The following is a 22,220-nucleotide window of genomic DNA, read 5'->3' on the forward strand; positions in this document are numbered from 1 at the left end:
TGAAAAGATGATAAACTGTATTTTACACCAATTATTTACATGTATTGACAGGATTAGTGGTTTAGAAGTTATGTACCATTTTTGGTCAGTAGATGCTTGTGGTCTCTGGTGGAGGTTTGGATGTTTATGAGTAAAACAAATAAGGTAGGTAGGGTTAGAGTGGACTATCACATTTCACCACATTGCTAAGTTGCATCACTTGCTTGTGAGGTGTACATATAACATGCAAATATCCATAGCCCCTATTACATGTATTAAAGTATTAAACTGAGCTGATATTTCTTCTTCCTGCAGCTGCGCCTGAATTTGAAATATCAGTGGTGAACTAGTGCCCCCTTCTGGCACAATATGGTAATGCTTAGAATTTGAAACCACAGAAAAAAGAGATGTATGGAAAAGAAACCAGCCACTGAAGACATTTTAGTTCATTTTTATTTCATGGCCAATATTTTTGTATATTTAGATGTTTTTTTCTATTATAATATGCTCGGTTATCTGCACAAATAAGTGTGTGAATAAAATTGAGATTTTGAATCTGTTCAGACAGGATAATAATAGGTTACTAAACAATTTCCTCATGGTTCCCGCAATTTCTTTATGCTTTTTTAAATTATTTTATTTTATTTTGCAGTTTTCAGGTATTTAAAACACAAAAACAAAGGCTCAGATGTGTGTAACTAATTAATTAATCAACTAGCCAGTCCTTATTTAAAGAAAACAGAAGAGCAGAGGAAAGTATTCTATTTGTTTCTTTTTGATAGAGCTGAAAATTATATATTTATTTTGCTGTTTTTTTTGCATTTACTCTGAAGCAGTCCATTTGATAAGGATTCTAATACTTCGACATCAGTCTAACGTGTTGCTTTGCTTTGGAGCCCAGATTTATTGAGAAATGCATCATTGTTTAATGTGATTTTGGGAATGTCGTCTTCAGCTGGTATAGACCGAGAAATGAGCTGAACAGGTTTAAACCACTTGAAATGATCACATTTGGTAATTTGGTCTTCTTTTTCTTTCTTTCATGCTTGTTTTAAGGTGTGTTTTTTTTTTTTTTTTTTATTCTGACACTTTATTTTTGACAGATTTTACATTTTTTAACAAACAAACGATAAAACAAAAATGCAAAGACACAAGAAGTGCATCAACAAGCACAGACAGGGAAGCATCAAAACAAACGTGGTAAATAAGTAGGTGAATGAGTCACAATATTATCCCATCATGATAAGAGGGTGGAGTTAGCTTAGGTATTGTCCTGTTTCAGTCCATGTCATATTCAGATATATTCTCATATTGCGTCACATCATGTTCACATGTGCAGAATGGTTTCTCTGTGACATCACTTTGCAAACATTGAAATAACAGAATGGGCACCTGTACCTGTTTACTAGAACTGTCGGCTGTATTTCAACATTCATTCAGGAGTTTCATCCACTGTTGTTGCATGTATTTGAGGACATACATCCACCTTCAAGTCTACAAATACAAGCACATGTACAGATTGTTGTTAGGGTGCAGTTGTGGTTGTCATTTGGGTTTTTCTATGAAACTGGGTTTATTTTGGTATCTGGCACTTTACCAGCTTTTTAGACCCAATAATAAAAGAGAAATTTAGACAGATTTCCCCCCAGGATGGACCTAATGATGACCTCAGATAAATGCAAAAAAAATTATACTGTTGCTCTGAGCCATCCCATAATTAATGAATTTTTAATCAAATATTGGGGCCAAAAATAGGACCAAAATAGGGACATGAAAAACTACCTAGGTGTCTGCATTTTACCTGGAAAACATGGCTGTAAATGGTCTTACATAGTGGTATAAATAAAGACACTTTGTTAAATTTCCCAATCCTAGTGGTTTTTCTAATCCAGACATCATTCTCATTCCAGGTTTTGTATGTAACCCATTGTGTCCACTTGTATTACATGCAGAGCCTGCCCAGTTAAACATATATAAATCCAGAATGATTTTGCAACAGCAGTAATTTTTGTGAAACACACTGCCTTGCATAATTAGTTTGATTCCCAAAATGCACCTGTGAGAGAATGAAGATATATATTAAAAAAAAAAAAAAAAAAATAGTAGCATGTAATTTTTGTGTCCTTTTGACTGTGTTACATGCAGATTTTTGTATTTAATATAATGTAAAATAATATAAAAATGTGTTTTATCTGGACAAATAGTTTCCCTTCTACCTCAGTAATTATTTATTTTAACCCTTTCATGCATAGTGGTCACTCCAGTGGACAGTTACTCTACAGCTTTACTCTTGTATATTCATGGGTTTTGTCGTTTTAATTCCGTATCAACCAACACAGTGGACACTTATGCACCATCTCATAAACTGCAATTCATACCATTATTGTAACTTTGCTGTTCTTGATTGGTTCTTGAGTGGAAATCAATTGTTAATATTTATTTTTTGCATATTATCTCCTTGAAGTGAGTAATAACTAGTATTAGAATATGTTAAAATGTGAGAAAACATCAGATTAGCTGCATTAAACATGGTTTCATTTCACTTTTTATATCACTTTATGATATTGGGTTTTAAATACATGTTTCTTTGCTTCAAGAATAAAATTCATGGTGTAGCTGAGTGGACCTTTTTGTAACTCCATGAAAAACAGGTTGATTTAAAAAAAAAAAAAAAATCAATCACATTGTTTTTTTTTTTCATGCCCTAAAGAGGAATAAAAACACTCAGGAAAAAAAAAAATCTTGATTAAGGTTCTCAGAATTCTTGCATGAAAGGGTTAAAATAGACCCAAAGTGCTTCCAAACTTGCTTTACATTATTCTACATCTGGGTTGAATTTTTAGCCCCATGTCCTGTTTTTGGGACCAGTTTCATAGAAGCACCCATTTGTAAAACTTTGTGAAGCCTTAAAAAAAAAAAAAAAAAAACGGAGCTGAGGTTTGTGTGTAATTACTCAGTATAACCACTAGGAGGCAACAGGGAGCTGCAGCATCTCTGAGGAACTGCTTTTAATTTTTTTCCCAAGTCCTTTTGACAAAATAACATAAACTGACCTGATGTGTTTTCAGATTATTTGCACATGTTTACTAAACTGTCAGATGGGCTGATGCACTGGAGTTGACAGTTTCAGTCCAGCAGATCCCAGAGTCACTGGAACAACTGCATCTGTCTTTAATTCTGTCAAACCTGGACATGAGGACAGAGCTGGAACTGGAGGAGGCTTTTGTTTCAACTGAAGGGAACAATGAAGACTGAAGTGGATTTAACCACTGCACCACAACATCTGCTGCTCCTCCTCCTCCTCCTCCTCCTCCTCCTCCTCCGTGGGGTCGTCGCTCCTCTGGGGGTGGGGGTGGGGTGGGGGGTTGTGCCCAGCTGAGAGGTGGTCTTTGTATGACAGAGCTGAACAGGGTCCTGACTCTGCAGATCCAGACCTCTGAGGCTCTCCCAGTCAGAGGACAGAGGACACACTCCTGCGCACAGAAGCTCCGCAAAGAAAAGCGCAAAAAAAAAAAAAACCCCAAGCCAAGCCAAGCCGCTGCGGACCCTGTAGGAGTTCCTGTGCTCGCTGTGCTGGGCTCCCATGCTGGCTCAGATAGTTCGGACAGCTTTTCCGTCCACAGCCTGATGTCTGAGCTTCCACCTCCAGCTGGTGTGTGAGATCCGAACGCAGCAGAACTCTGAGAGGACCAGTGGATCTGAGATGGGCCCTGGACTGCTGTGTGTGTGTCTGGCACTGGCTGTGCCTCTGTCCGGGGGACAGGACCCAGGACCCGGGTCCGCGAAGGAGGACATCCCCGAGGGCGCATCCACCCTGGCGTTCGTGTTCGATGTGACCGGATCCATGTACGATGACCTGGTCCAAGTGATCGAAGGCGCATCCAAGATTCTGGAGACCTCCCTGAGCAGACCCACCAGACCCCTGTACAACTTCGCCCTGGTGCCCTTCCATGACCCAGGTACTGCACAGACCTCTGTTCTGCACGCATCTGTTTCCTTCTGTCAGCTTTATTAGTGTTGAACCTCTGCTCATCCACTTCACACACTGACCTGGAAACAGCAGAAAAGTCACAAAGCTGAGCTGGTTCTCAGTCCTCCTCTGAAAGTCTGCTGTTCCTCACACCTCAGAACACAGACTCTGCAGGGCTGGTCTGTCCCACACAGATGTTCAGCCTGCCGGTCACTATCATTAGCATTCCGCCAGGGTTAGTGAGGCTGTAGGTCTGCACTGGAGCTGGATCATTATCATCAGCCTGGGCTCTCTCATTCAACACCTAATGCACTGGCTTTCAACCCTGGGGTCGGGACCCCACAGGGGGTCGCCTGGAATTCAGATGGGGTCACCTGAAATTTCTAGTAATTGATAAAAAAAACAAAAACAAAAACTTACTAATAAAAATATATATGGTGAGTTGACAGACAATCCCAATCCATAACAGACGAACTGCAGCACTGTGCTTCTGTTTGTGTCACATGTTCACTGTGGTCAGTTTCAGATGCTGCAGCTCTTTCATCATTCATAGTTTCAGTTCTTGTTCAGTATTCATTGTCCTCCTTGGAAATCCCAGCTGGACTGACTGGACAGATCCTGAGCCTTTGTGCAGTAATCTACACCTGGATTTACTGCCTCTGTCCACAATAATAGACATTATACAGACTAAATGTCCACAGTAATAGACATTATACAGACTAAATGTCCACAATAATAGACATTATACAGACTAAATGTCCACAATAATAGACATTATACAGACTAAATGTCCACAATAATAGACATTATACAGACTAAATGTCCACAATAATAGACATTATACAGACTAAATGTCCACAATAATACACATTATACAGACTAAATGTCCACAATAACAGACATTATACAGACTAAATGTCCACAATAATAGACATTATACAGACTAAATGTCCACAATAATAGACATTATATAGACTAAATGTCCACAATAATAGACATTATATAGACTAAATGTCCACAATAATAGACATTATACAGACTAAATGTCCACAATAATAGACATTATACAGACTAAATGTCCACAATAATAGACATTATATAGACTAAATGTCCACAATAATAGACATTATATAGACTAAATGTCCACAATAATAGACATTATACAGACTAAATGTCCACAATAATAGACATTATATAGACTAAATGTCCACAATAATAGATATTATATAGACTAAATGTCCACAATAATAGACATTATACAGACTAAATGTCCACAATAATAGACATTATATAGACTAAATGTCCACAATAATAGACATTATACAGACTAAATGTCCACAATAATAGACATTATATAGACTAAATGTCCACAATAATAGACATTATACAGACTAAATGTCCACAGTAATAGACATTATACAGACTAAATGTCCACAATAATAGACATTATATAGACTAAATGTCCACAATAATAGACATTATACAGACTAAATGTCCACAGTAATAGACATTATACAGACTAAATGTCCACAATAAGAGACATTATATAGACTAAATGTCCACAATAATAGACATTATACAGACTAAATGTCCACAATAATAGACATTATACAGACTAAATGTCCACAATAATAGACATTATACAGACTAAATGTCCACAATAATAGACATTATATAGACTAAATGTCCACAATAATAGACATTATATAGACTAAATGTCCACAATAATAGACATTATATAGACTAAATGTCCACAATAATAGACATTATATAGACTAAATGTCCACAATAATAGACATTATATAGACTAAATGTCCACAATAATAGACATTATACAGACTAAATGTCCACAATAATAGACATTATATAGACTAAATGTCCACAATAATAGATATTATATAGACTAAATGTCCACAATAATAGACATTATACAGACTAAATGTCCACAATAATAGACATTATATAGACTAAATGTCCACAATAATAGACATTATACAGACTAAATGTCCACAATAATAAACATTATACAGACTAAATGTCCACAATAATAGACATTATACAGACTAAATGTCCACAATAATAGACATTATATAGACTAAATGTCCACAATAATAGACATTATACAGACTAAATGTCCACAATAATAGACATTATATAGACTAAATGTCCACAATAATAGACATTATACAGACTAAATGTCCACAGTAATAGACATTATACAGACTAAATGTCCACAATAATAGACATTATATAGACTAAATGTCCACAATAATAGACATTATACAGACTAAATGTCCACAGTAATAGACATTATACAGACTAAATGTCCACAATAATAGACATTATATAGACTAAATGTCCACAATAATAGACATTATACAGACTAAATGTCCACAATAATAGACATTATACAGACTAAATGTCCACAATAATAGACATTATACAGACTAAATGTCCACAATAATAGACATTATATAGACTAAATGTCCACAATAATAGACATTATATAGACTAAATGTCCACAATAATAGACATTATATAGACTAAATGTCCACAATAATAGACATTATACAGACTAAATGTCCACAATAATACACATTATACAGACTAAATGTCCACAATAATAGACATTATACAGACTAAATGTCCACAATATTAGACATTATATAGACTAAATGTCCACAATAATAGACATTATACAGACTAAATGTCCACAATAATAGACAGTATACGGACTAAATGTCCACAATAATAGACATTATACGGACTAAATATCCACAATAATAGACATTATACGGACTAAATATCCACAATAATAGACATTATACGGACTAAATGTCCACAATAATAGACATTATACAGACTAAATGTCCACAATAATAGACATTATATAGACTAAATGTCCACAATAATAGACATTATACAGACTAAATGTCCACAATAATAGACATTATATAGACTAAATGTCCACAATAATAGACATTATACAGACTAAATGTCCACAATAATAGACATTATATAGACTAAATGTCCACAATAATAGACATTATACAGACTGAATGTCCACAGTAATAGACATTATACAGACTAAATGTCCACAATAATAGACATTATATAGACTAAATGTCCACAATAATAGACATTATACAGACTAAATGTCCACAGTAATAGACATTATACAGACTAAATGTCCACAATAATAGACATTATATAGACTAAATGTCCACAATAATAGACATTATACAGACTAAATGTCCACAATAATAGACATTATATAGACTAAATGTCCACAATAATAGACATTATACAGACTAAATGTCCACAGTAATAGACATTATACAGACTAAATGTCCACAATAATAGACATTATACAGACTAAATGTCCACAATAATAGACATTATATAGACTAAATGTCCACAATAATAGACATTATACGGACTAAATGTCCACAGTAATAGACATTATACAGACTAAATGTCCACAATAATAGACATTATATAGACTAAATGTCCACAATAACAGACATTATACAGACTAAATGTCCACAATAATAGACATTATACAGACTAAATGTCCACAGTAATAGACATTATACAGACTAAATGTCCACAATAATAGACATTATACAGACTAAATGTCCACAATAATAGACATTATACAGACTAAATGTCCACAATAATAGACATTATACAGACTAAATGTCCACAATAATAGACATTATACAGACTAAATGTCCACAATAAGAGACATTATACAGACTAAATGTCCATAATAATAGACATTATACAGACTAAATGTCCACAATAATAGACATTATATAGACTAAATGTCCACAGTAATAGACATTATACAGACTAAATGTCCACAATAATAGACATTTTATAGACTAAATGTCCACAATAACAGACATTATACAGACTAAATGTCCACAATAATAGACATTATATAGACTAAATGTCCACAGTAATAGACATTATACAGACTAAATGTCCACAATAATAGACATTTTATAGACTAAATGTCCACAATAACAGACATTATACAGACTAAATGTCCACAATAATAGACATTATACAGACTAAATGTCCACAATAATAGATATTATACAGACTAAATGTCCACAATAATAGACATTATACAGACTAAATGTCCACAATAAGAGACATTATACAGACTAAATGTCCATAATAATAGACATTATACAGACTAAATGTCCACATTAATAGACATTATATAGACTAAATGTCCACAGTAATAGACATTATACAGACTAAATGTCCACAATAATAGACATTTTATAGACTAAATGTCCACAATAATAGACATTATACAGACTAAATGTCCATAATAATAGACATTATACAGACTAAATGTCCACAATAATAGACATTATATAGACTAAATGTCCACAGTAATAGACATTATACAGACTAAATGTCCACAATAACAGACATTATACAGACTAAATGTCCACAATAATAGACATTATACAGACTAAATGTCCACATTAATAGATATTATACAGACTAAATGTCCACAATAATAGACATTATACAGACTAAATGTCCACAATAATAGACATTATACAGACTAAATGTCCACAATAATAGACATTATATAGACTAAATGTCCACAATAACAGACATTATACAGACTAAATGTCCACAATAATAGACATTATACAGACTAAATGTCCACAGTAATAGACATTATACAGACTAAATGTCCACAATAATAGATATTATACAGACTAAATGTCCACAATAATAGACATTATACAGACTAAATGTCCACAATAATAGATATTATATAGACTAAATGTCCACAATAATAGACATTATACAGACTAAATGTCCACAATAATAGACATTATACAGACTAAATGTCCACAATAATAGACATTATACAGACTAAATGTCCATAATAATAGACATTATACAGACTAAATGTCCACAATAATAGACATTATACAGACTAAATGTCCACAATAATAGATATTATACAGACTAAATGTCCACAATAATAGACATTATACAGACTAAATGTCCACAATAATAGATATTATACAGACTAAATGTCCACAATAATAGACATTATACAGACTAAATGTCCACAATAATAGACATTATACAGACTAAATGTCCACAGTAATAGACATTATACAGACTAAATGTCCACAATAATAGACATTATATAGACTAAATGTCCACAATAACAGACATTATACAGACTAAATGTCCACAATAATAGACATTATACAGACTAAATGTCCACAATAATAGATATTATACAGACTAAATGTCCACAATAATAGACATTATACAGACTAAATGTCCACAGTAATAGACATTATACAGACTAAATGTCCACAATAACAGACATTATACAGACTAAATGTTCACAATAATAGACATTATACAGACTAAATGTCCACAATAATAGACATTATACAGACTAAATGTCCACAATAATAGACATTATACAGACTAAATGTCCACAATAACAGACATTATACAGACTAAATGTCCACAATAATAGACATTATACAGACTAAATGTCCACAATAATAGACATTATACAGACTAAATGTCCACAATAACAGACATTATACAGACTAAATGTCCATAATAATAGACATTATACAGACTAAATGTCCACAATAATAGACATTATACAGACTAAATGTCCACAATAATAGACATTATACAGACTAAATGTCCACAATAATAGACATTATACAGACTAAATGTCCACAATAATAGACATTATACAGACTAAATGTCCACAATAATAGACATTATACAGACTAAATGTCCTCTAACATTAACATTTATTTGCAACATAGTATAGAAAATTATTACATGATAAAAAAAATTAATTAATTTTAGAAAAAAAAAAAAGTCTCCATTTTGAATGTCTGGGGTCGCCAAAAATCTGTGATGTTAAAATGGGGTCAGGAGCCAAAAGCAGCTGGGAACCACTGCCCTAGTGCCTTTAGACCAGGGGTAGGCAACCTTTGGCTCTGGGGCCACATTTGGCTCTATGTGGTTTTGTCAAAAAATATAAGGAAATGTTTAACACTTTTTTTTTTTTTTTTTTTTTTACACATTTTGCTAGTGTCACAACCATAAAGTTACTCTGAATTAAAAAAAAAAAAAGTACTCGTAGTGTAAAAGTTAACTTTTATTTTATGATGATGACAGTATTCAACTGTTTAGTCCATTTGCTTCATATACCAGTCAATTTTAGCTGCACAAACACAATAACAACAAATGTCAGTTTTCTTTAGTTGTGTAATTTCTCTGTAGTTCTGTGAATTAAATGTACAGAAACTTTGATTTATACTTTACATATTCCCAACAGACTAATCCTAAACAGTCACCCCTTTGTGGTGAAACATACAGTATATGGATATCTTTTGGCTCCAGACAGTTTTTTTTTTCTGTTTCAGTTCTGAAATGGCTCTTTAGACAGTAAAGGTTGCCGACCCATGCTATAGACCACAGGTGTCAAACATGCGGCCCGGGGGCCAAATCCGGCCCGCCAAAGGTTCCATTCCGGCCCTACAGGATGAAAGTGCAAAAATGAACCTGAACAGTCCAGGCTGAACAAATCCTGTTGGTTCAGGTTCCACATACAGACCAATGGGATCTACAGTCAAAAGAACAACACAATAACCCAGAAATAATGACAACCACACATTTACTTTGTGAAAAATTATGTGGAAAAAATTTAAGTGAAAAAAATAATATTACACCGTGAAAATATTTACATTTACAAAACTATTCTTTCACAATAAATGCAAATAAATACATAAATAAAAACAAAGGTGAACAACCTGAAATGTGCAGTTTGAACAATATTCTGCCTGTTCCCAAATGTTTGGTGCATTTATGGATCCACTGGGATCTGGAGTTGTGTTAATAATAATAACAGATGGAATATTGGAGAAATGGTTCAAATTTTAGTTCCAAACTCCAAAATTTTGACAATTTTATGCCCGTTACTGAATGTATATGGAACATTGTGTGTAAATGTACATGTATAAATAATAAGTCCAGGCAGAATATTGTTCAAATTACACTAATTTTTCAAATGAAATTTCTGTTTTTTCAGGTTATTCACATCTTTTCTTGTAAAATGTAAATATTTTCATAATTTAATTGGGTTCTTTTTGTACTAAAACAAAAAAGAAACCTTGGATTTACCATTATTTATAGGTTATTAAGTCATTATTTTACTGGTCTGGCCCGCTGCAGATCAAACTGGGCTAAATATGGAACTGAACCAAAATGAGTTTGACCCCCATGCTGTAGACGATACGTAACTGGGACAGTGGGGTTGGAGGTCAGAGGTGCAGTCATGTAAAGGTAATGCATTCAGTGTTCTATCTCATATACTCAGATTTATTTAATGCATGCACTTTTAGAATATGTTGCAAGAAAACAAAGATCAGAGTGTGCAAAGTGCAAAATACTCCCCAAAAACCCCACTATAAGTCAATCTAGACAGGAAGTGACAGAGATGATGCTGTTTATTTGAACAGTTTCACACAGTGTTCTCCATTTATCATGGATTTCTTGCAGTAGACCTCCTCCTCCTCTGCACTCCTTTGCACATTTTTTCACTTACTCAGTTTAACTTTTATCAACTCCAAAGGCAAACCGGGCTGCTGCTGCTGCTCCAAGAGATCTAAGAGAGTTAAGTGAAAAAAAAAAAAAAGGAGACGAATAGACGAGGTGATCTGTGCGGTGAACAGAAAGATTCCTATTCCAGATGTTTGTTCTCCTCTGCTAAATTTCAGCATGTCACAGATTCTTATGAAGCACATTTCCTCCATCAAAAGATTGGAGCCAGAAAAAGCTTGTGCCTAGAATAATAAGTATATCCAAGGAAGAAATATGCTCAGTATAAACAAACGTAACAAATGATGAATTCATTATTTCTCGCCTCTGGGGGGAAAGTAAATCTCAGATCATTAGCACATGATACAAGAGCAGTGATGCATTATTTTTTGGACGGAGAACCGGTAGTGGAATAATACTTAACCTAACCTATGACTTCTGCTTTTAATGTACAATAAATGATTACACTTTCTTTTTATGTTTATTAGTCGGACCGCAGCACCCCCTTTTTCAGGACTTAAATGTTGACTTCTCTTTACAAATTGCGTGTCTTTGTGTTTTTCACCACTGAGTGACGTTCGTTTGCTTCTTAAAATGTTTACGAGGATGTCAGAATGTGTTCTCCAAAACCCCCCAGGGGGTTAGTGGAATGATTAGGACAGCGTACCGCGAGCAGAGGTAGCTGAACATTTCCCCAAATGTTGTTCTGCCCCTGTGTCTCTCTGTCATATCCCCCGATCCGTGGAGGGAATATGTTTTGTTTTGATAAGGGATTTTATTTAAGGTTTTGTTTCAGTTCGATACTGATCCCTTTTCACTGTTTTCCATCCGACCCAGTGCGATAACGCAGTCCCTCCTGTTTGCTTTGGCTCCTTTTAAATCACAGTCCAAAGCTTCCCATTTATTTACACTGCAATCTGACACGGTAAACATCAGAGTGTGTGTTTGTGTATCTTGCGTATCTGTGTGTGTGTGTGAGAGGCGAGAGTGTCAGGAGGATGCCTGGATATTGGGGTCAGGCTTGTGTGGGAAGATCAGTCAGGAAGCCCCCCCCCTTTTTCCTCCATCCTGCAGGGAGAGAAAGACAGAAAGCAAGAGGATACTTCACAAGTCCTTTTACTGAGGCGCAGGGGTTGTGTATTTAGCGCCACAGTCTGAAAACACACAAATGAAACAGTGGTTGGCTTGACTTTTGGCTGCCTTCTTGCTCATTAACATTTCAGACAGTCATTTCTTTTGTAAATAGTGCTTTATTGGTTGAATATAATGCGAAACATCACACCAGCATCTTTCTTCCTGGTCCATACAACGATGACTAAATGACGTCATTACGAAATCCTGTGTTAACCTAATGATTCAAAGGTGTATCGTAGACTCACGCAAGATTTATTTTAGAATTTACAGCCACATAAACTTTAATTCACAACTCGCCTTCCATCGCTGCGCCAAGAACCGATGCCAGCACCTAAGGATTAAAGCCAGTCTGTGCAGTTTTCCAAATCACCCTCAACTAAAACCAACTCTACGATGTGTGAAGGCGATTTTAATTGGTATAATTTAAGTTGTACTTGACACGTAATATGTCATGTTTGTTTCCTCAGAGGTGTTTCCATTGTCCGCTGAGATCAGACTTTGCCTTCCTCGGAGCTCTCATGACGTCCTCACACACACATACCGGTCCTTGTAAATACTTCCATGCTGTGAGAGGGTGTGTTTGTGTATGTGCGCTGTACATGTTTGTGTGAGTGTTTAATTGGCTGAGGGTGAGATGGGTCAGGGGCTCATATCCTCAGGCCGGTGAGGACCTAACACACTTACAGCGGTCATATATGGTCATTATGTTATTCCTGTCCAGGATGGGAAATGCTACAGTGACTGTGAGGTTAAAGTTTCAACTCGGTATTTGATTTAGAGGCCAATTAAATATTTTAAATAGCGTACTCCCAATTTTAGAGACAGAAAGAAAAGCAGAACTCATAATAAATAAAGTCATTATGTGCAGGTTGGCCAAAAACAAGTCAAGCAGTCTAATATTTCGCTGGACCGCCTTTAACTTTGATTTGCTGTAGCTTTTACACTGTATTTTCATCATTTTTTGGATACATAACCCTGGGAACGTTGACCTGACCAACTGAAGCAACCCCAGACCACAACACTGCCCTCACAGGCTTGTACTGTTGGCGCTAGGCATGATGGGTAATCACTTCATCCACTTCTCTTCTCACCCTGATGGGCCATCACTCTGGACATCACTTCTGGTCAGTCTAGACCCACCAGACCACATGACCTTTTTCCATCCAAACATGGTCCAGTCTCTATACTCTGTAATACTGCCTGTTCCGTCTGTGTTGCCGTGGTAATGCTACATGATATACTTGCAGAAATTATATTTATGGGTGCTTCTATGAAACTGGTCCGTAAAAACAGGACATGGGGGCTAAAAATTCAAACAAGATGTAGACTAATGTTAGGAAGCAAGTTTGGAAGCACTTTAGGTTGATTTTAAAAGTAAACCTTTACCGAGATAAAAGGGAAAGTATTTTTCAGATAAAACACATTTTTATGTAATTTTTATATGATTTTTATACAAAAATCCACATGTAACATGGAAAAAAGAACACAAAAATTATGCGCTACTGTTTTTCAAATACCTCTTTATTCTCTCACTGGTACATTTTGGGAATCGAGCTAATTATGCAAGGGAGAGTGTTTCGCAAAAATGACCACTGTTGCAAAATCACTCATGATGGGTTACACACAAAACCCGGAATGAGACTGAGATTCATGAAAAACCCAGTGTCTGGATTAGAAAAACCACTAGAAAAACCAATAAAGACAGTGTCTTTATTTATAGCACTATATAAGACCATTTACAGCCATGTTTTCGAGATAAAATCCACCGACACCGAGGTAGCTTTTCATGTCCCAATTTTGGTCCTATTTTTGGCCCCAATATTTGATTAAAAATTCATTGATTTTAGGATGGCTCAGAACAAGAGTATAATTTTTTTTGCATTTATCTGAGGTCATCATTTGGTACATCTTGGGGGGGTGGGGGGTGGGGGGTGGGGTGTTATGTCTAAATTTCTCTTTTATTAATGGGTCTAAAAAGCTGGAAAAGTGCCAGGTACCAAAATGAACCCAGTTTCATAAGAGCACCCTAATGCAATACATCCACGTAACCTGAAAAACATCAGCTAAAAGCTCAGGAAAACAGAACACAATCCAAACAACGAGCACGTAAATGGTCAAATGTCTAAAACAAGCATAACAAGCTAACAGTCTGAGACCAGCGTATGTCATGAATGATATCATAAAAAAAAAGAAAAGCATTCAGAGAGTGCAGACCTCCGCCAAGGCAGATCAGTTTTGTGTGTGTATGTGTGTCCGATCACCACCAAAATTTCATCATTTGTTCCTCCTGCCAGTATCAACATGTCCTGAAATTTTCATCCAAATCCGTCCATAACTTTTTGAGTTATCTTGCTAACAAACAAACAAACACACAAAGCAAAGTGATCACAGTACCTCCTGGCAGATTGAACAAACCAATGTGACAGACTTAACAGCGCTAAGCTAACACTAAGCGGATCCAACTGTACAAGTATTATTTCTCTACTGTTAAAACTCACTGAGCAAAAATAAAGGTCACATTATGAAGTGATGATTACAAATGTAGTCTTCCATTTGGTTAGGGCTGCACGATTAATCGATTTTAAATTGAAAATCGGATTATTTGATTAGGACAACGATTAAAAAAAGGTAATAATCAAATCCAATTTCATCTCTCTCGTGTATCCGGGCTACCGTAGGCTCCTCCTCCTAACTATGTAAGTGGTCTCCACAGTCTTTGGTCTCCACACACCAGGACAAAAATGGCGTTTACGAAGGAGAGTGAGAAGATTGTGGCTAAAAACAGCAAGAGCACGTTGGTTGTGTGGTATTGGTATGGCTCTGAAGTTTCCAATGAAGACCAAACCATTCCTCACTGCAAACTCTGCCTGAAGACAGCAGCACCCCCAGCTTATTTCAGCACCTCAAACATCGTCACATGCCACAGTGGGAGCGGTGCAGTGCATTGTGGGCTGCACATGAAAACGACATGCCGACTTCTGTTGTCTTTAGTAGTTCGAAAATCGACTTTTTAGAAGAAAAAATCTGGATTTTATTTTTGGCCAAAATCGTGCAGCCCTACCTTTGGTGTTTTCTGATCCTAACTTGGTTTTATATGAATGAAGCTTCTGCTATCGGCTAATCCACTGGTTTGTGTTACACTGAAAATGTTCTCACCAGAAACAAATGGCCCAGAGTTTAATAGGATAAGAAATGAAAAGCTACTCACTGTATCAAATAGGTTTAAAGGCCTTGTTGCATCTGAAACATCTAAATCACGGTTGTAAGTATCCAATGGAAGAGTCGTCGCTCTTTGCTTAAGTAAATCCAAGTGGGGATTTTTGCCGTGGCCAGGAAGTGTATGTCATACATGTTTGCAGACCTCATGCAGTCAATTAAATTCTCTCTCCACTCAAAAATGCTCGTGGGCTTTAAGATTTAAGCTACACACAGATTTGTTTCTGATGCTGTTGTCACATAAAGTCTGAGTTAAGCAGGGTTTGTAACATCGAAAATATTTTAGAGCCAACTGAGATGTATTATGCAACTTTAACAAGTGCATTGTGGAAACGTGAAGTCATTACTGCACATCCTCTACATGAAATGGACTTTTAAGAGAGCTGGAAACATGACGTGATTTATCAGTTTGTGTGAAGAACATCAGAAGCAAATGTTCAGGATGTCTAATAAGATGAGTGGAGGGGATCTGTAAGTCTGTCATCCACCGTGATGCTCAGTTTACTGTTTCCTGCAGCTATTTTCAATTTGTCCTCATTTTGATTTGGTTTTTATCGAATTCTGCTCATATGAATCGAAGTCAAGTCACTGGATCTGTTTATACAACGACACTCCAATCAGAGCCCAGACCTGAATTCTGTATAAATGCTATGGAATGACCCCGAGAGCCTTTCGTTCCAGACATCTTAAGTACGTATACGGCTGAGCTGGAGCAGTTCTGTCGTGAAGAATGGGCCAAAATTCCTCTTGAACATCTGACTTCCTCTTGCATATCTGATCCGCAGCTACCAGAAGCACTTAGTTGAGGTTGTTTCTGCCAAAGGAGCTTCACCCAGTTATTAAATCCAGGGGTTTGCATACTTCTTTTTGTCACCGTATGTGTAGCATTAGCAGTCCTGTGTGTGATTGTATTTTAGGAGATGAATTATGGAATTAAGGATGCTTTTGACTGTTCCCGAGTTCTGACAGACTTTGGAAAAACAGCATTTTCCTCCCATGCACCATGGTTGTGGAATAATCTTCAAAAAACTGTAAAACTACATACATTCATTTCTATTAATGATTTTAAACGTATCATGGAGAATGCAGTGAAGGAGGAATGTCACTGTTTTTCTTGGTGCCATTCTGGTTGAACAGTTGTTATTGTGTTTTATTGTGTATCATGTATGTGTTTATGTTTTTTGGACTTTGTAGGACTGCTACCTTGGCCAGGTCTCCCTTGTAAAAGAGATTCCTAATCTCAATGGGATTTCCTGGTTAAACAAAGGTAAAATAAAATAAAAATAAATAAGGAATAAATGCATCATCTAACACACAGGTGTCAAACATGCGGCCCGGGGGCCAAATCTGACCCGCCAAAGGTTCCAGTCCGGCCCTGCAGGATGAAAGTGCATAAATGAACCTGAACAGTCCAGGTGGTTCAGGTTCCACATACAGTCCAATGTGATCTACAGGCAAAAGAACAACACAATAACCCAGAAATAATGACAACTACAAAATTTCTTTGTGAAAAATTATGTGGAAAAAATTTAAGTGAAAAAAATAATATTACATGGTGAAAATATTTACATTTACAAAACTATTCTTTCACAATAAAATGCAAATAAATACATAAATATAAACAAAGATGAACAAAATGAAATGTGCAGTTCGAACAATATTCTGCCTGTTCCTAAACGTTTGGTGCATTTATGGATCCACTGGGATCTGGAGTTGTGTTCAGAATAACAGATGGAATATTGGACAAACTGTTCAAATTTTAGTTCAAACTCCAAAATTTTAACAATATTCTGCCTGTTCCCAAATGTGTATGGAACACTGTGTGTAAATGTGCATGTAGAAATAAGAAGTCCAGGCAGAATAGTGTTCAAATTGCACTAAGTTTTTAAATAAAATTTCTGTTTTTTCAGGTTATTCACATCTTTTTTGTAAAATGTAAATATTTTCATAATTTAATTTGGTTTTTTTTTTTTGTACTAAAACAAAAAGAAAAACTTGGATTTGTCATTATTTATAGGTTATTAAGTCATTATTTTACTGGTCTGGCCCACTGCAGATCAAATTGGGCTGAATATGGAACTGAACCAAAATGAGTGTGACAGCCCTGGTCTAACATGACCAAAAACACTTTTAAAGCTTAAAGACAGCATTTCCCCCGTGTCTTTGTTTAATTTTAGATCCTCTGGAGATAATGCTTATGTACCTAAAGACATAGGCTAACACTGTTCAAGCCTTTGAAACATTCATGTGAAGAAAAGAAAAAGTTTCATATGAGCAGAGACAGAAGCTGAGTCATAGTCTGAATGTAATTGCCGCTGTAATTCGGATCCCTCGTAGGCATCTCTGGGTGGTTCCTCTGTTCCTTCGCTTCGGCTCTTTGTTCTGCCAATTGGTTTCACTTAGATGATGACATGCCTTGCTCAACTGTTCCTACCTTTAGTTAGAAGGACATAGACTAAAGCCCCGGGCGTGGAGTGAACAGAGGAGATGATGGGATGGCTTCTACCTCCTCCATGTGATCAAAGGTGCTCATGTCCGAGATCCCTTTGTTTGGATTCTCAGTCCTTTTCCACATCCCATTTTCCCTTTGTGTTCTTTCGTCTTTTTAGTGCTGTAGTTTTTGTCTGAACCGCTCCACCCGTGTGAGATTACAAGGAGCCTGCGTTTAGCTGGACAGAGTCAATAATGATGCTATTAGACAGGAATGCCAAAAGAGAGAGGTGGAGGTTTTGGAGAATTAGAGGAAGAGCGAGGAGTGTGGCAGACTACAATGCCTGTCTGTGTTTCATGTCCTGATAGACCTACTGCCCAATATTAAAACGGCCTTTAATTTTTCAGATTCTACATGAACCATCTGAATTGCCCCAGGGTGCTCTTAGTCGAATAGTTTTCAACTCCATTCAGCTTTGTAGTCATCTCTCTGGGGTTATCCGTCTGTCGTCTTTGAAGGCAGGACATACCTGAGGATTGCTTCAGACTTCTATTAAATTCCGTCCATTCTGCCGTTTCTGCACAACAGCTTCAGATACAGTTGCATTTAACTGATCCTTCAGTGCACTGACCGACCCATTAAAAGTCACTTTGTACTTGCAGCCGTGTCAGGTCAGTTTCCCTCTAGACTCTGAATTTGTTTTCCAAACTCTGTTGGATTCTGGGCCTCATCCTGAAGTCCTGGGGGTTCACGTGCCCTGGTCCTGACCTTTAGGGTGCTTTGACGTCACTGTCTGGGCTCTCACCAATATCCTCTTGACCTTTGGTGGCTGGAGTCTTTGTAGCGTCTGCCTCTAGGTGGCAAAAAACGATGGAAATTAACTTGAGACATTGCACTAGAACAGGGGTGTCAAACATACGGTCCACGGGCCAAAACCAGCCAAAAGGTCCAATTTGGTCCAGGGGGATGAATTTATGAAGTGTAAAAATTAGACTGAGTATATTAACAATCAAGGATGTCAAAATCACTTTAGTTCAGGGGCCACATATTGACCAATTCAGTCTCAAGTGGGTTGGACCAGTAAAATACTGCACTGTAAGACCGGATAAGCTGAGTTTACTTCAGAAAATTGAGGAAACTGGTTCCCTTAAACAAATTTAAGTAATGAGTAATGAAAACTTGAGTGGATTAAACTGAAATGCTTGATTTAAATGGAATTGTTATTTTAAGTCCAACACACTAAATGCCAAGTGAATTTAAGTTAAAATTTGTTGCAATGTCAGTTGTTTTGTAGAATCATTAGACTTAAAATTATCAGTTCATTGGACTCTTTTCCAAGTTGATTTAAATTAAAGTCTTTTGCAATATAAACTGCTTTGTATAATTACACTGGGTTACAAAAAAAGGTTTTTTGCAAGTTGTCTAGGTTTTTTCAACTGAATTAGGACCATTTTGCAGCGCTAAATCCAAAAATGACATCTGTTTTTCTCAATCAGGTCAGGTTTTTTTTTGCTAATTTGATTTTGAAAAATTTGATCTTCTCACAAAATATAATAATTAATACCAAAATCAGATTGGTAAGCACACTTTATGAAACTTGTGACTTGATTCCTGTTAGGTACAATGGTGTATTCACCGCAGATGTAGCAGAATACGTCAGGCTTATTTTTGCAAGATCTTCTAGTCGAAGCCATTTCATTCACCTGGAATATTACAAAAAAACATTCATCATAAATTGGCAAAAGTAAAATCTTCAGAACTTGTTTATTGCAAGAAATATGAAAGAATTTTGTATCATATGATGTGAAAATGCCCGTAAATGTAAGCAAAAATGTTCAAAAGCCAATATGTAGCATAGTTCAGAAAGTTGACCTGATTGAGCAAAATGAATGTGATTTTTGGATTCAGCACCAAAATGATCCTAAATCAGCTCAAAAAACTGAAACTATAAATTTGTTGTTGACCAGTGTTATTCAACTTAATATATTGTAGCGTGGATGGAAGTTAGACAGGAAGTCAGCTCAATGGAATTTACCAGTACAGTAAGTGCTTTTAACTTGGCAAGGCATAAAAATTTACATTTAAAAAACACTAACATAGATGAACAGTAAATCCATAGTTGTTCCTCTGGCTGTGACTCCTGGTGCAGATCTACAAAAATACACAAACAAACCCAAAAAGGCCAATAAACACTGACACACACACATTCAGTCCAAATGAACACTAACAGCACAACCCACTGAACCCTGCACAGAAAAACAACACATTTACAACAACAGGAACAATACCCACAATGCACTGCACAGATACAAAGGTGTGGTCAGGACTAAAACTGAGGGATTTAAATCCATTCAACTGAAACTGTTTCGTACTTTCAACTCTGTCTACAAATGAGTAGAACATACTGAACATTTTATAGGAATGTAGTAAAACTGAAATCATTTAAATACATTGTAATAAAAGCATTTTAGTAAATACAAAGTCTGGACTTACAGTGTACCATAATAACCTATAAGTAATGTGAAAAAAAAAAAGTTTACATTTACAAACTGCCCCCTCATATCACATATTTGCTGCCACTAACACTGCAGCATCTTATGTTATGTTATGTTATCTGTACTTTTTTGACTATAGGAGACAGGCGTAGGCTCAGTCATGTAATAACTACGTAATGACACACTTTAATTGGGTCACATGGTTTTGGTGATTTGTAACATACCACCTGTTCACTCTAGCTGAGGTTTTAGCGAGTGGGTGATGGGGGAAAGCCTGCTTTTGCTGACCGCTTCCTGCTTTGCCTTTTTAAAGTATGCTTGCTGCTGTGGAGTACTCTGAAGGCTGTTTGCTGCTGTTTTATAGATTACCTGAACAGCAATGAACTGAACTGCAAGATGTTCTAATGCCTGGATATTTGAAGATTTTGTTTGATACAAAATAAAGGAACCTGACTTTAAACCTCGGATCAGTCTTTGGACTGAAGCGCGTCAGGAAATTTCCCCTGTTCAACCGCTCAGTGGCTCGAACTTTGTTAGACAGTCACCAATATTGACTATTATTATGTTATTGGTTGGGCCCACTTTCGATCATACAGGGCTGTACGTGGCCCTGAACTACAATGAGTTCAACACAACTGCATTCGAAGATCAAACTAATTCATGGTAAGTTCACTGAAGGTGTAAAAATGCAAGAATGGTAAAATATCAGTTAAAGAAGACATTTTAGCCTAATGTATCTGCTTGATTAATTAATCTGAAAGTCTTGCAGAACAATTAAAGCCCCAATTTTTAACCGCTCTGAAGAAATCGGACTGACTGTTGGTTTGGGAGACCTGTGTGATGAGTCACAAACACATGTTGTGCTCCCTGTCTGAGATGTGCTTTTCCCCTTCTGAAGCTGACATGTTTACTTGACTCATTCCTAACTCCTACCATGTGTCCGAAGCATAAGCAGTCAATCACTGCATTTATTTGTGAGACTTGAGCACCCAAGGCAAGTCAGGTGATTTTGATAGAAGAGCTGCCACTGGTTGGCTTTTGTTGTTGTTGGTTTAGGGGCAGCTCTTAAACGCTTGTACGTTTATGCAACTGTTTATTGAATAAAGACAACATCGGATAAATAAAAGTTGAGCATTTTTTAAAACAGCTGTTGAATTCTGATCTCCCCTGATCTGTGCTTCCTGAGTTTCTCTTTCAAAGTTGTTTGTGAATGTGAATGGACAGTTTCCAGCCTGTCACTGCCAGCTCTACCAACCGCAGACATACTCTACATAGAATATACTGTTTAGTAGTATTTACCAGTCAGCATTTTTACTGCTTTATTAGCCTTACTAATAATCAGCAACCTCAGCGCATTTACTTGTTGTAC

General features: G+C 36.2%; 1 protein-coding gene across 1 annotated transcript in view; it reads left to right on the top strand.

The window, feature by feature from the left end:
* Window positions 1-3,682: 3,682 nt before the first annotated feature.
* hmcn1 (hemicentin 1) overlaps window positions 3,683-22,220 on the top strand; it is a 169,073-nt gene continuing 150,535 nt past the window's right edge. Inside the window, exon 1 of the mRNA XM_030132214.1 lies at window positions 3,683-3,938. Within this exon, the coding sequence (XP_029988074.1) occupies window positions 3,683-3,938 (256 nt within the window). The remainder of the gene's footprint in view (window positions 3,939-22,220) is intronic.

This window comes from Sphaeramia orbicularis, chromosome 4, assembly GCF_902148855.1.
Source record: "Sphaeramia orbicularis chromosome 4, fSphaOr1.1, whole genome shotgun sequence".
In the NCBI taxonomy this organism is placed as follows: Eukaryota; Metazoa; Chordata; class Actinopteri; order Kurtiformes; family Apogonidae; genus Sphaeramia; species Sphaeramia orbicularis.